The following is a 14253-nucleotide window of genomic DNA, read 5'->3' on the forward strand; positions in this document are numbered from 1 at the left end:
ATTCTTTTGAATATATACAAGATTACAATGTTGCATATTTGTAAAGAACATCGAATGTATATAATTATGTATTTTTGTATGATGTATAAACGCATAACAAATTGCATTGTGTCATCCGGTAGTACGCAGGCTTATCCAAAATATAAACTGTATTTCTCATATGTGTTGTTTTCATTTGAGAGAAAACGTTCGGGTAAGAGGGAACAACTCTTTCTGCGTACGCGTTAATGTGTATTGTAATGTTCACGGATAAACCGGTATTTAACAATCAAGCGCTGACTTTTTTTCCAGGAACGAGATCGCAGGGATACACCGCTACATACGGCAATCATGACAGACAATATCGCTGGAGCCTTATGTCTTATACAGCATTTGCATGTCGACATTGAGGTCAGCAACGCCATTGGACATACTGCCCTTACACTGGCAGCGATGAAGGAATGTGTGACGTAAGTGTGATGAAAAATGTTATCGAAAGTCGCTTTAAAGTGCAATTCTAATTAAAATAGCTTAAGTTTTGAAAATAATGTTGTCAGTGTGAGATTTAAAAAACATATTTGTAACACATTTGCATTGTGTTACACACTTTCCTATTACTTCTTTCTTGATGCAATTCGAGTATAAGGAATACGTACTTAATGATGCTAGAATCTGAAATCGGTTCAAAATCTACAATTTTGTTGTCCAGGTATATCCTAAACATTGAGTAATTACATTATAATTATTATTATATTAAATTGCTATGTAATTGTGTAATACGATGCTATGAACTGAACATTTACACTTACATGTTTGTAAAAAAGTATTGGGCTAAGGGTGGGGTACGCAAATAAACAAGATGTTTAAACCACAAATTCTTTACATTGGCGTTTTGATTTAATTGTTTGTATCCCATAATGAGTTTGGAAATAAATACAAATTATACGAGTAAATGCTATGCAGGTCACGTATAGTACAGAATTATAACGTTCCTGAGTTCAGGAACTCAGTTTAAATAACCCTAATTGGATTGAAGACTGTGGATATATGAACATTTTATTTAAATACACCTTCCACTTTGCTCTTAATGTTCATGTGTTGTCGTTTGTTTCAGTATAGGCATAACTTTGATTTAATTCTGTTAAATGTATAATACTTTTTCAAGACTCGTGGAAGCCTTAGTCGACCGATTGCCTAGTTTAGCGAATTATCAAAAATCTGAAGATGGATATACGGCATTGCACGTTGCGGCTATCAATGACGCCGTGGGGGTAATTGCGGCTCTAATAAAGGTAAATGACGAAACTAACAATGCACTCAAAAACATAAGAAGATTGTATGATATTGCATATTTATTGCATATTTATAAAGAACGCTAACGCGTGATGTTGATAAATGCAATATTTACCTTACGTTTTTACAAATAGATCATCCTAGGCTTTCAGTACGATTATGGTTCTTATAAATCCGTGTTAAACTACAAAAAAAGCTATTATAATATAGCCTGTCGGTGTTATTCATACGACTTACCATTCCATTCCAGTACCTTGTATTGCCTTCATATATTAAAATAATATTTGTAGTGTTTGTATACATGAGATACGCTGTCGGATATACCTCTGCATGGCGTTAAAATTTAATAATGAACGTATTATAATTGGCAGTATTTATAAAAAACCAAATTGTAGTTTGCATTACACTGTTAATGGAACATTGATAATACTATGTTAGTGTGATTGTGTACTTAAGTTTATCCCACGAGTGAAGAAAGGTTTACATGGCGAGGCTTGCCGAGCCTTGTAAGCCTTTCTGAGACGAGTGGGATAAATTTAAGTACACAATCACAGTAACATAGTATTCTATTTATCCAACAATATATGTTTAATTTAATTTATTCCTGATGCAATTAAAATAGTAGTCTTAAATTGATAAAAAAAACACATTAAATTTACTGAATCTAACATTGCGTAGTAATATTAATTGTGATCTTTCCCGTTTAAGGAACTCGAAATAGTCCTTAAGAAGTCCACGCAATAGAAGAGAAAAGAACCAAATATCGCTATACTCATCGATTCAATTTTAATAAGCGTTCCAAATGTAACACACTCAAGTAGAACACAGACGGTTGTGTTCAAACTACAATTCTTGTTAAACCACTGTAAAATACCAAAGACAAACATGGCTGCCATTTTGAAATTTACAAAATGTGAAGACACCTGCATGAAGCATGATTCAGCATTTTTCCCCGCCGATATTTTCAATTTTAGTCTTTAAATAATAACTCTTCTTTTTACACACTTTTAACTTACTGACATACAAATAAAATAGCGAATACTATGTTAGTGTGATTGTGTACTTAAGTTTATCCCACGAGTGAAGAAAGGTTTACATGGCGAGGCTTGCCGAGTTAAAATTCTGAACACATTTCTTCATCGCAATCCATCTTTTCCATTTTAAAGCACTGGGTGTAAGCAGGCTATTCTTTGTGGATAGACATTCTTTGATCGACTGACAAAGGAACGACTTATCTTTTCATTATGAGTCGTATTTGTTCTATAAAATCATTTAGCTGTAGGATAAAACATCTACTGGTTCTACTCGACGAAGTTGTGTAAAAACCATTTTTATTTTCGTAAAGTTTAATTTGCTTCCATGGCGAGTTAAAATTCTGAACACATTTCTACATCGCAATCCATCTTTTCCATTTTAAAGCACTGGATGTAAGCAGGCAATTCTTTGTGGATAGACACTCTTCGATCGACTGACAAAGGAACGACTTATTCATCAAAGAAATTACCATTTTAATTCAATAACGATTTCCTTCAAAAAGTTAAAGAACAATTTCACTGACACTTTTCTTTAAATTAATCCATCAATTGTTCAACAAAACATCGCGTTATTCGAGTACATTCGACATTTTAACGAAATCGAAACTGGAGTCTCACCAGTATCATTCCAGTTTTATATCCCAACTCTGTTATTCACATTCATAATATGATAATAATCCAGCGTAAACACACACAATAATCGTTCGATGCTTAAACAATATTTAATTTTTAAATAAAAACCCTCCGAGTCCGAATTTATGTTGTCCTTAAATCCAAAGCGTCTAGCTAGTTTCGTCATTTAAATTACGTCACACGAGATACGTCATAAATTGCGTAATCAATTGAATGAAAATAAAAGTACGGAAAGCTGGTTCTTCATAAATTTTAGTGAAGAACCAAAATAGTTTTATAGGATGACTCAAAACCTGTGCGCATCTATAATTTAGTATAAAAGTAAGATATATATTATTTACGTTAATACACGGCTGAGCCGGGCCGGGAAGTGATTATCGGCCCCAGGTCGCAAACCAGGGTTATGCCCCCTGCGGGCCGATAATCACTGCTCGGCCTATCTCAGCCGTGTATTATCCTCTAAATAATCCATCGTAAACACACACACTCGTTAACTCGTTAAACGACTGCGTACCCAATGACCTGAATGACGCAATCAGGGGTGAAAGGCCAAAAAAAGTAGTCCCTATGTACATGTTCTAAAAATAACCGTGGAGAAAACCTTATCTAAAAATAACCGTGGAGAAAACCTTATCTTTTCTTTATGAATCGTATTTGTTTTATAAAATCATTTAGCTGTAGGATAAAATATTATATTATCGGATATCTATATTGTATATTTTAAAATTACTTATGAGTAAATTAAAGAGAGTATTTGGTCAATATTTTTCCTTCGTGAACTAAATTGACACCGTTAATTGTTAGTCATATTGTTGACTTAATTTGAACGGTGGCATTGCACATGATATTTTAAACATAACTGCTTGCCTATTGTTTGATTAACCCATGCAAATAATATGTTTAAATACGACCATTATGAGTACATTTCACGTGGTGAAAGCATGTTTTTCAAAAAGACATATATTATGTTGGTAAAGTAAATGAAAACCTATTATGATTAGTAAATTCTGGTCTTTTTACTGTAATTGAGAGTGTCAAAACAAGTAAGCGCACGTACTTATCAAAGTAAAAAGTTTGTTTTAAAAAATACCATAGTACCTTATGTTTAATTAACAATGAGACTTTCAATTTTCACACAGTTCGAATAATTTTCTATATGATTGTATGAACTATTATAAATAGCCTTACACGTGTGTTTATTCTATTTCTGCTTACGCATATTTTAGAGAAACGCTAACGCGAACATTCCCGGCAATGATCATACTATTCCTTTACATCTTTCGTGCAATGAAGGGTATATAAATAGTTCAAAGTTGCTGATAACAGCAGGTAAGTTGATAAAACAACGCGTCATCTAATAGTAACGACTAGTATAATTCAGTTCAGTTATATATGTTGAGATTTACAAAAACATGTGTTGCAATTCAACTCTTAAAACATCAGAAAAATAATAAGTTTTTAATTACAGATTACTTCTGACTATGGATTTTGATTAGACAAAAATAACATTAAATCTGGTAGTGTCCAATTTATTCACCCAAAGAAGTATACTGAGTTCGATAATTCGTGCATGTGTGGTATGTAATACAGATATTGATTCTCTTTAAACTTGTATTTACTAGGAGCTAATGCAAATGCTCAGGACAATTCTGGTAACACTCCTCTCCACCATTGTGTAAGCCAATGGAGAAAAAGGGACATTGCTATGGTAACATAATTAAAACATAAATTATATATAATATTTGCCGATTTTTTCGTGTTTTATTGAAATCATTGTAATAAGTACAGTTTGCATTTATCCAGGTTTTAAACTTCGAAGTTTACAAAATGATATGTGTATTATGTAAACGGTCTTTAGATCGTGTTATATTATTATTTGACTGATGCGTAAAACGTAATTTCACAGAGCAGTATGCAGTGTGGAGGAATGGATAAACGGACAAAAGAGATCTGGGAAAGAACCGAACTAGGATGCCTTTTTATAAGAAACGGCGCAAGTGTTAATGTGGCTAATAGAGCTGGCAACCTTCCACTGCAGCTTTGTTTAGATGTACATATGAGGGACATCCTTCAAACATGTTCAGAAATAAGGTTTGTATAATGCCTGTTTACCCAATACTTCCCATAAATAATCAAACATATGCTGCATATTTATAAACATTTTGATCAGAATATTCAATGGATGGAAATCCCAATGGATGGAAATCGAACGTTGTGTTATGCAGATATTCATAAATAATAAATTATAAACAATAAATGCGCTAAGGTCGCGTTTGTTTATGCACCTTATAAATAGCACTGTATGGTCGATTCAATTTTCAGGGTTTTACGAGAGATGAAAGTGGGTCAAAACATTTATAATATAGTGCGGAAGCCTTTGCCGGAAAATCTGTTTCTTCAAGTGTTATGTAAAGCGCCCATATTGTGTTTCAAGTGCTTGAATAAAATGGCGGACACGGCATTAGCCCCGTGTGGCCATATTACAACATGTAGGAGTTGCTCTATAAGTCTACACGTGTGTCCAGTGTGCTCTGTCCGAATCAAGGAGCGTACCCTTAAATGATTCGGCGCGTCGTGTGGCAGCAACTTTTATTTTCCATTTTAAAAAAGTGAATGATTAAAAAAAAGTTTTTGAAAATGTACATAAAACTGATATACAAAAATGAAAACGTCATCAAATGTGCACATTTTTTATAACTACCCAGCGTTTAAATATTACGTCATTTTGTTACTTTACTTATAAATTTTGGATGTTTTAAATATGTATAGAATTTTTGTTAACGGAGCTATGCGCAATTCAACATTGCTTCGTGTTCATATAAATTTTATATTTATAAAATGCTTTTTTGTAGAACATAATTATTTAAATGCGAACCTAATGACATAAAAGACAAATAGATGTAAACATGAAAAGATGAATGCTTGGACAGACTAATGGTTATTTGAATAAATGGATTGATTAGTGTGATAACGTATGGGTGGATGGACAAAATGCATTGATGACAGGATATGTGTATGCGTGTTTTGATCGCTTGAAGGGTGCATTCATGGATGTGTGTGTGATTGCTAAAATGCATGAAAGATGCAAGAGTGACTTTAGTTGTTCGAACGGACGTACGATACGGATGGAGGGAGACGTACGGTACGGGTGGAGGGAGGGCAGGATTAAGGCAGTAAACAAATCATGTGCAACACACACACAAAAACAACAAGGAGAAATCGAAGCAATATAGTATTATCATATGTCGTAATTTTAGCAGACAACACTGGCACATAATCAAGTTTGTATAGGATGCTTTTAAAGCAAATATTTTTTTTCAAAACCCCATGACCGATCATATCACATTCATACACCTTATATGGCAGAAATCGAACATCAATCGTGAAAACAAATGATAAATTTAACATTGAGGAATAAGACACAAATGTTGTTTAACTAAATGTGACCACTTCAGGCAGACAAAACACAATCAACAGTAATTATATTCACCCAAAACACACACTAATCCAAATGCTATCCGTGGGAACCAAATTGGCCTACATTCGAGACGAACAACACGATGCAGAAGGTTTATCAAGCCAAAAAATAAAGAAACATGTAAAACAATCGGTAGAGAGTAACAATTTGTTGTGGGTGTAATTTTTATATGTATTGGTTTTAAACGATACGATTCGTGCGTTGAATTAGTTTCCATTGAAACATGGTCCAATTGAAACGGGCTGATGAGTTTGATGGTTTTCAGTATGAAATGTTGTTCCTTACATAAATGAATATTTTGGCTTGAATGAATGTTATTTTTTTTATATAAAACTTTTATTTAGACTTTTATTTATGTGATAATCTGTTATCATGAAATCTATCATAGTGTCTAGTCATGTTAGAAATATAGAATATATTTTAGTGATATATTTCATATACTATGTTCAAGAGTTGTTTGCATTTTGGAAGTGTATTTATATTTAAAAAAGTAGATGCTTGATTATTCAGATACATAGATACATACTATATCTAATTTACATACCTACTTAAATAACAGAGGTGCAGACAGGTCACATATTTAATCTCGTGTATATATTGATAATAGAAATATAATTGCCAATTACAGTTCTTATGTGTGTGTGTGTATAATAAAATTTATCAAATCCTTCCGCGCATGAGTCTTCACAATATATATATGCCCGATTACTCCTAACTAATAAACTTAATAGACTAACAAAGCGTAGGACGAGTTCTGAATATAGCTGCCATTTCCATAATGGCCGTGCTCTGAGAAAAGGGGGTTTAAAGCATATGCGTAAAATGTCGTCCCAGATTAGCCTGTGCAGTCCGCACCGGCTAATCAGGGACGAAACTTTCCGCCTAAACTGGAATTTTACTAAGAAGAGGCTTTCTTGAAACGAAAAATATCATACAAGGGGAAAATGCTAATCTGGGACGACACTTTGCGCACATGCATTACATTCAACCCCCTTTTCACAGAGCATGGCTCATATATTAAGTTTATACTGAAACTGAAGGTATATTATTTATGGATGGTATGAGGGAGACCAAGGAAACCCTACCTATCCGGTACGGTGACCATCAAACATACTCAAGTGCACCCGGAGCTGGGAATTAATCATGGCTTGAATTTGCCTGCTTCTGTACCGAAATTATAAAACAATAATAAAGGTTCAACTAAGAATTGTGTATAAATGAATTATAATTCTGGGCGTTTCAAGCATCGTGACTGTCTCCGTGAGGTGACCAGATGATATTACCTTAAAGGTAATAGCATATAGATTTTACGGTTCGAGCTTGGATCTACATATTTTTGCACTTGGATCTACGACGGTATACTGTATGTTGCCGAACTCAATAAGCAGACTTTTTGTTACAGCTGACTTTCGAAGGTTACTAAACCACACAAAAAAGACATTATCATAACGTCATTCTGTAATATTAACGTGATACATAATTACACACTAGACGTTCATTTCGATTTTCTAGTAATATATATTGTGATTGTCATTTTTTTAATAAATGTGACTTTTGAGATCATGGAGCACTCATGGGCATTGTTTAATTGCATACCGTTCTTCGATTACAAAATACCAAACGACTCACCCACTACTGACGTGCGGGAAATCTCTTAATCTTCGTCAGATTCCAAAACTGTGTGAACGATCAAACCTGGAGACGGTATCGATCAGGATCAGCGGCGGCCTAAATATCCAGCTCATAAAACATGTATATACACTTTAAAATGTTTATAGTCGGTATCGGTAGAAAAGTTGTTACTATATCTTGTGAAAAACTAACGTACCGTCCTTTTCTATCGTGACCGATTTTATAAGGCATTACTATACAACTCAAAATATATTACATTTTTAAACTGTATAATGTCGGTCAATAATGACTCTACAAGTTTAATGTGACCGAGTGTTTTATTTATGTTAAAATATACTGTCATGTATTGTCGGGGATTTATACAATGCCGACTATATAGTGGTGTGCAACCTCCCCGGTGTCTGTGCAGGAAATACACTATCAATAAATCTTAAAACGTGTTCCTGTTATTTGCTTGTTATATTCTTAAATTCAGATACACAGCATATTGGCGACGAGATAATAATACCATCATCACGTTAACTTCGACACTTAAACCACACGCTGACAGTGATGAAGGTTTACGCATTTATTTTTATAAACTGGACGTACAATTACGACTTTAATTTTCCTTTTACGCATTTCCAAAAACAATCTGGCCGTACCGATACTCCGCGTCAGTGCAGCGTGATTTGTCTGTCTCTAACCTTACGGGGCTTTTCGTTAATTTAAATTACTGAAAAGTTGTAGACTGGGTTCTGGTATAATTGTCTATTCTGTCGTATGATTTCCGATTACTCGTAAACCCGTCAAAAACAATATCTCTGCGCGCATGGGAAGGCCGGCTAAACCCAAAAGCGGTTAAAAAAACACACTTTTTTGTCATATAATGGCTACATACAGTCGTCGAACCATCCTGACATTCAATTTGTAAACCCAGAACAAGACATTCTCGCACGGATATTAAACGATTTGATTGCATCGGTGGCTAAAAACGTAAGAAAAAACAACATGAAACGGATCCAAACAAAAACTGTGGAAGATTGAAAAACCAAATATGATTTGTCAGTTAACTGCTAAAGCAATTATTCTTTTGAGATGAGACAGTGACATAATTACTCATTACTCAGCTTACTTGTTGGCTGGTACTTTTTGTCAAGAAAATAAAAGAAATAGTATTAAGTCATGAGTTTTAATGATCATAATTCAGAATGGAAAACCTTATAAAGTTATTGCTAAAGAAGCTAAATATATTCATTATAATTGCTGCAAATGTTTCTGTAAAGTCAGTTATACACCCTTCAATATCCAAGAACACGGGTAGTACAGTACTACCAGGGTTTTTTTCCCACTTTTTGGGAAGATAGACCCTGGCTTTGGAATTGGGAATTTTATCGGCATTTTCATGAAATTGGGAAAATAAATTCATTAGCCTTTTTTGTCACACGAAAAGTCCACTGATTAGGGAAATACTAAATTTTTGATATAACTCTTTATAATCATTCAAATTAAAAGAACAAAATCATATAATACTTTGTTAGATGTAATTGAATTAAAATTTAGATAAAATACAGGCTTCCTGAAAAGACCGGACCGCCGGTCTTGTCCGGCAAAACTCTTTACAGTCCGGCGAAGTTTCTAATATCGCCGGTCCTTGTGACACGCAAATAAAATTATGACTAATTACCGAAAAGTCAAATACTTGCCAAAAGAACGAAAACTCCCCTATTAAAATCACTATTTTCGTGAATTTCTAGCCTTTTGTCCTTAAATACACTAACGTGTCACTAGTTCTTAAATGTGGTCTCCCTTTGTTGTTGTTTCGACAACGTCAATTTTATTGGTCTGACATATTACTTTGCCATATCAAAACAATCAATATGAAGCGAAACTGTAAACATTTAAACGGGATTGTGGAAACATCACAGTTTACTGCGGAACCAAGAATGCACATGAGCAGAGACTTGTTGAAATCTGCGAGTTAAACATGTGAGTTAAACACGATTCTTTTCAATCCCCTGAAAATCTTTGTAAATTAAGCATTTTCAATCCTCTGAACATCTTCGTAAATTAAGCATTTCGATGTGAGGCCTTCTTGTCCCCAGACATAAATCTGATAAAATAGCCTATTACATGCATCCGATCCCTATAAAAAAATATATTTTCCTTTGAGTCTGACTTGAATTTAAAGCGGTTGTCAATCAAACACTGTAATCACTAGAACACGCAAGTTTTTTGTTTTACCTTATCAAGTGTACTTATACCCAGGCTGCACATTCCAATAAATATGAGTTAAACTTTACTTAATTATTCAATTATAAACTCCTGCTGTTCGGTCAGGTGATTTTTTGTCCGGACAGGCTAACTTTTCCATCAGCCTGTCCCGTTGACAGGCATTTTTGGGACTTTTCAGGAAGTCTGAACATACGCATTAGACACTTCTTTCTAAAAAAAATATTTATTTTTTTTGGGAAATTTGGAATTTTTAGCCACATTTTGGGTAAAAAGTATACTTTTTGGGATTGGGAACATAGCCGAATTTCGGCTATAAAATCGGGCCAAAAAAAACTGGCACTACCTCTATTTTGGATATGGTAGTACAGGTACTAATTGATTTTCAGCGTTACTCCTTTTCTTTCTGTCAATGGCAGTACCGTTACTAATATCACAAATCCTTATCTGGAGCTCTGTGACAAAAACTGAAAAAGGTTCAAGCCTTGTTGGCTCTGATAGACTTATTAGTTGCAATAATTCAACTCTCAGCTTTATGGTTAATGTTATGAGCAGATGTGCAAAACAGATTCTATAGAGCAGACTGAAATCCTGCGTATATCCTAGTGTGTATTGTCATCAGAAATTGAGTACATTCAGCTTTTTGTCATGTGTATTATCCGGAACAGATTTAGTTGCCGACTAAACTATTTATTGTATGATATTTATTTAATAAACATCATTCGCCTGCTTATTATATGATTTTTATTTAATAAACTATATTAATCTTCATCCGTACAATCGTGTTATGTTTCACTTCATCCGTAATATATTGTTAGTTTTATAAATTGCGACGAAGAAGAAATGAAGCCCTAAAAATCTGCACCAGTTGCCATTCAAATATGCTTTGAATATACGGTATTTGTGCATTATAAAAAGATGTTATATAACTAATGCATATCAATATGCGTTGCGTTAACACATAGAGAGTGCTTATAAGGGCTGTGTTGCATTAAATGCGATATGAACTCCTCATCATGTACGTCTAAACAATTTTAGAAGGTTCTTAAATGGGGTTAATTTTGACAAAAAGCTAATACAGCCTTATCAATCTGCATGTGTTCCGACAGCCTTGACGGTTTCTATTTGTTTTACTCAGCAGCTTAGATTTACAAGTGCTTATAAGCGCTTTTTTTTAATTGAGTCATGTACTCCATGTTAATCTTCGTCGAGTAAACACTTATCCGATCTGTATTGTAGTATTAATATACGTAGTGAACCATTATCATCTGCGTCCAAAAAGTATGAACAGGTTCCGATATTGGTTTTATACGACGGATAACTACTGAAGCCTATCATCCTGCACACAAGTCCGATAACCTGCACGTGGCATTTCTTATTTATATTGGTTTGATAGCGACGGAGAAGTAATGACGCATAATTAATCGGCATGCGTTTCGACAACATTCGTAGGGCATATCTTGGATTTTTATCTGATTGAATTTGCGACAGAAAAAATAATAAAGCCCTATATAAATGTGCATGTTTTTCGACAATCTTCACATGTCATTTCTCAGATTCTTATATGGCTTTACTTGCGACAGACAAAATGAAGCCCTATAATTCTGCATGATAGATTCTATCAGATTCTATTATCGATTTAATTCCTACCGGGAACTTATGATACCCTATTGATCCTCACGCGTTTCAACAACCTTCACATGGAATTTCAGAGGTTTTTGCATCGAGTATAAATCGCGACGGAAATAAGCCCTTCACATGGTGCTGATACGGTTAACAGCGGGCTTTGTATATGATTATATGTATATATTTATAAGCACAGAGTACACAAAAATATGTTATCCGGCATTAATTAATTGCAAGATACATGTAATGGATCCCTAACAATCTGCATTGAGTTAACGCAAAGACGTGCCTTTACGATCTTAATGGCATCAAATAAGTTAAGAAACCCTTTTCATCTGCGTTCAGTAAATCTTCAAATTATTCGGTTCTTATAAATTGCTTTAATTGCAAATAAAGAATTAAAATTTAACTAAAGAAGATATTCATATTATGGAATTCACTGATGCAAGAGTAAGAGTAAAATTTATTCAGTTGTGACGTAATACAATTCGTGAACAACCTTGGTTTGAAACCCGATTACGTCAATAGTATTTTAATATTTAAAATATAATTTATTATAAACGAAGTTACCTCAATTACATCGCCGACATTGTTTCCTATGTTTAATTTCGTTCAAATGTATGGTTATTTAAAAAGCCACTTAATGCTATATTATTATTATTGCATAAACTCTATAATGTCCTCTGTCGGGATGCAAAAACTTGGCAAAAGCAGGACTTGAACGGGAGAAATCGTGTATTAACAAGGCGATTCACGCGCCGTTCAAGCCCTGTTATGTGTTTTTCATATCCATAATCTGGTCCACGCGCAGTTACTTCCCTTCTCCAGCCTTCGACGACTGTTCAAGCATAAATGGGGAACTGAATATAAGCACCAGTTTCCTCATGCATGCAGGGATTATGACAATGACTATTTCAATCCACTTTTCAAATTATACCATCTGCACTCTCTTGACAGCTTTATTTTATTGGCAACGCCAATGAAGTTAAGATTATTTAGCCTACTAAACCTTTTCAAAGACTATGCTGTAAATGTAAGTGTTTATGTACCTTCAACGTTCCTGTTTTTAATTCCATAATAATTCATTATTTCTTACTTTGCGCGGCTGCATTTCAACTTTGCATTAACCCACTGTTTAAACACATTTTAAATCGAAAACTGCCCATCCGAAGGTAAAGCCTCGTCATTTCGGATGAGTGAGGCATATGTAAAAAACAACATTGAACTGTATTGAAATAATAAAATTATTTTGTCGATGTCAAATGAACCAGATTTATTTTGTTCAATATTATTTTAATTTATTTGGGTATGTGTGATTTGTTTATGCAATAATAGCGAAAATACACATTTTCTCGGACATGATCATCTGCGGGCGCTCTCAAAATCCGTTCCTGCCCTCGTGCTGCGCACTCGGGCAGGAATGGATTTTTCGAGCGCCCGCAGATGATCATGCCCTCGAAAACGTGTATTATCCCTATATTGACACTCGATATTCATGTCTCTCTTAACTTCATAACTGATGAGATATGATTACAAAGGCACCGTTCCTTAATGGTAGTCCACTGTAGTTATAGGCGGCGTGGGCCCTTGTTGCACGGTCTGTAGTGACAGCATTTGATATTCAACGAATTAAACGTCTTTGCGAGAATGTTTGGCATTGCGAATGACGTCTTATAGCGGGTTGCTGGTCTCCCTGTCTTCTATATGAAGTTGAACTCCGTCCACAAGGTTGTTTGGTTGTTTTTCTTTAAAAGAAGTAAAAGCTATAAACAGAATCAAATGCCTCAGTGCATAATATGGGTTAGTGTTATGTGCAGACGTGCACAACATATTGAATTTTGAATACAGATTTTTAGTGCAGAATGTGTATTACATGATGAAAAGTGCGAGGTGTTTATTTTGCGGCTCAGTTTGAATTGATTATTATGAAGCCCTATTCGTCTGCGTCAACAATGTAATGCGTTCGATGCAGACATGCACACCATACGGAATTCTGAATACAGATTTCTAGTGCAGATTTGATTCGTTAGATGGAGACATGCACACCAGATGTAGATTTATAGTGCAGATCCTGTAACCTCTATTTACCTGCGTCTCGTCGCAAGTTTTTATATGGGTGTTAGAGCGTTGGTGAAATAATTAGCACCTATAAATCTGCATCCAGATAACGTACGCATTGTGCTTACACTATTAAACGCGGGTTTATAAGTTATTGGTCCCTATTCAGGCTATTGATTTGTGTTCAGTTTACATTAACATGCGCTTATACGTATATATGCCTCTATAGTTGGCTTTAATAAGATGGCTAAACGCCGTGTGCAAAACTTAATGCTATACCGCACATATCCGGCCAATAAACACTAATTA

The 14253-nt window shown here is 34.5% G+C and overlaps 1 protein-coding gene across 1 annotated transcript in view; it reads left to right on the plus strand.

Annotated features, from left to right (window-relative positions):
* The window catches only part of LOC127841934 (E3 ubiquitin-protein ligase MIB2-like), a 13579-nt gene extending 6614 nt beyond the window's left edge, over positions 1-6965 (plus strand). The window contains exons 10-15 of the mRNA XM_052371079.1: positions 292-449; positions 1145-1271; positions 4166-4268; positions 4562-4647; positions 4846-5030; positions 5262-6965. Of these exons, the coding sequence (XP_052227039.1) occupies positions 292-449; positions 1145-1271; positions 4166-4268; positions 4562-4647; positions 4846-5030; positions 5262-5502 (900 nt within the window). The 3' untranslated portion in view covers positions 5503-6965. The remainder of the gene's footprint in view (positions 1-291; positions 450-1144; positions 1272-4165; positions 4269-4561; positions 4648-4845; positions 5031-5261) is intronic.
* The last annotated feature ends 7288 nt before the right edge of the window (positions 6966-14253 follow it).

Source organism: Dreissena polymorpha, chromosome 8, assembly GCF_020536995.1.
Source record: "Dreissena polymorpha isolate Duluth1 chromosome 8, UMN_Dpol_1.0, whole genome shotgun sequence".
NCBI classification, from domain to species: Eukaryota; Metazoa; Mollusca; class Bivalvia; order Myida; family Dreissenidae; genus Dreissena; species Dreissena polymorpha.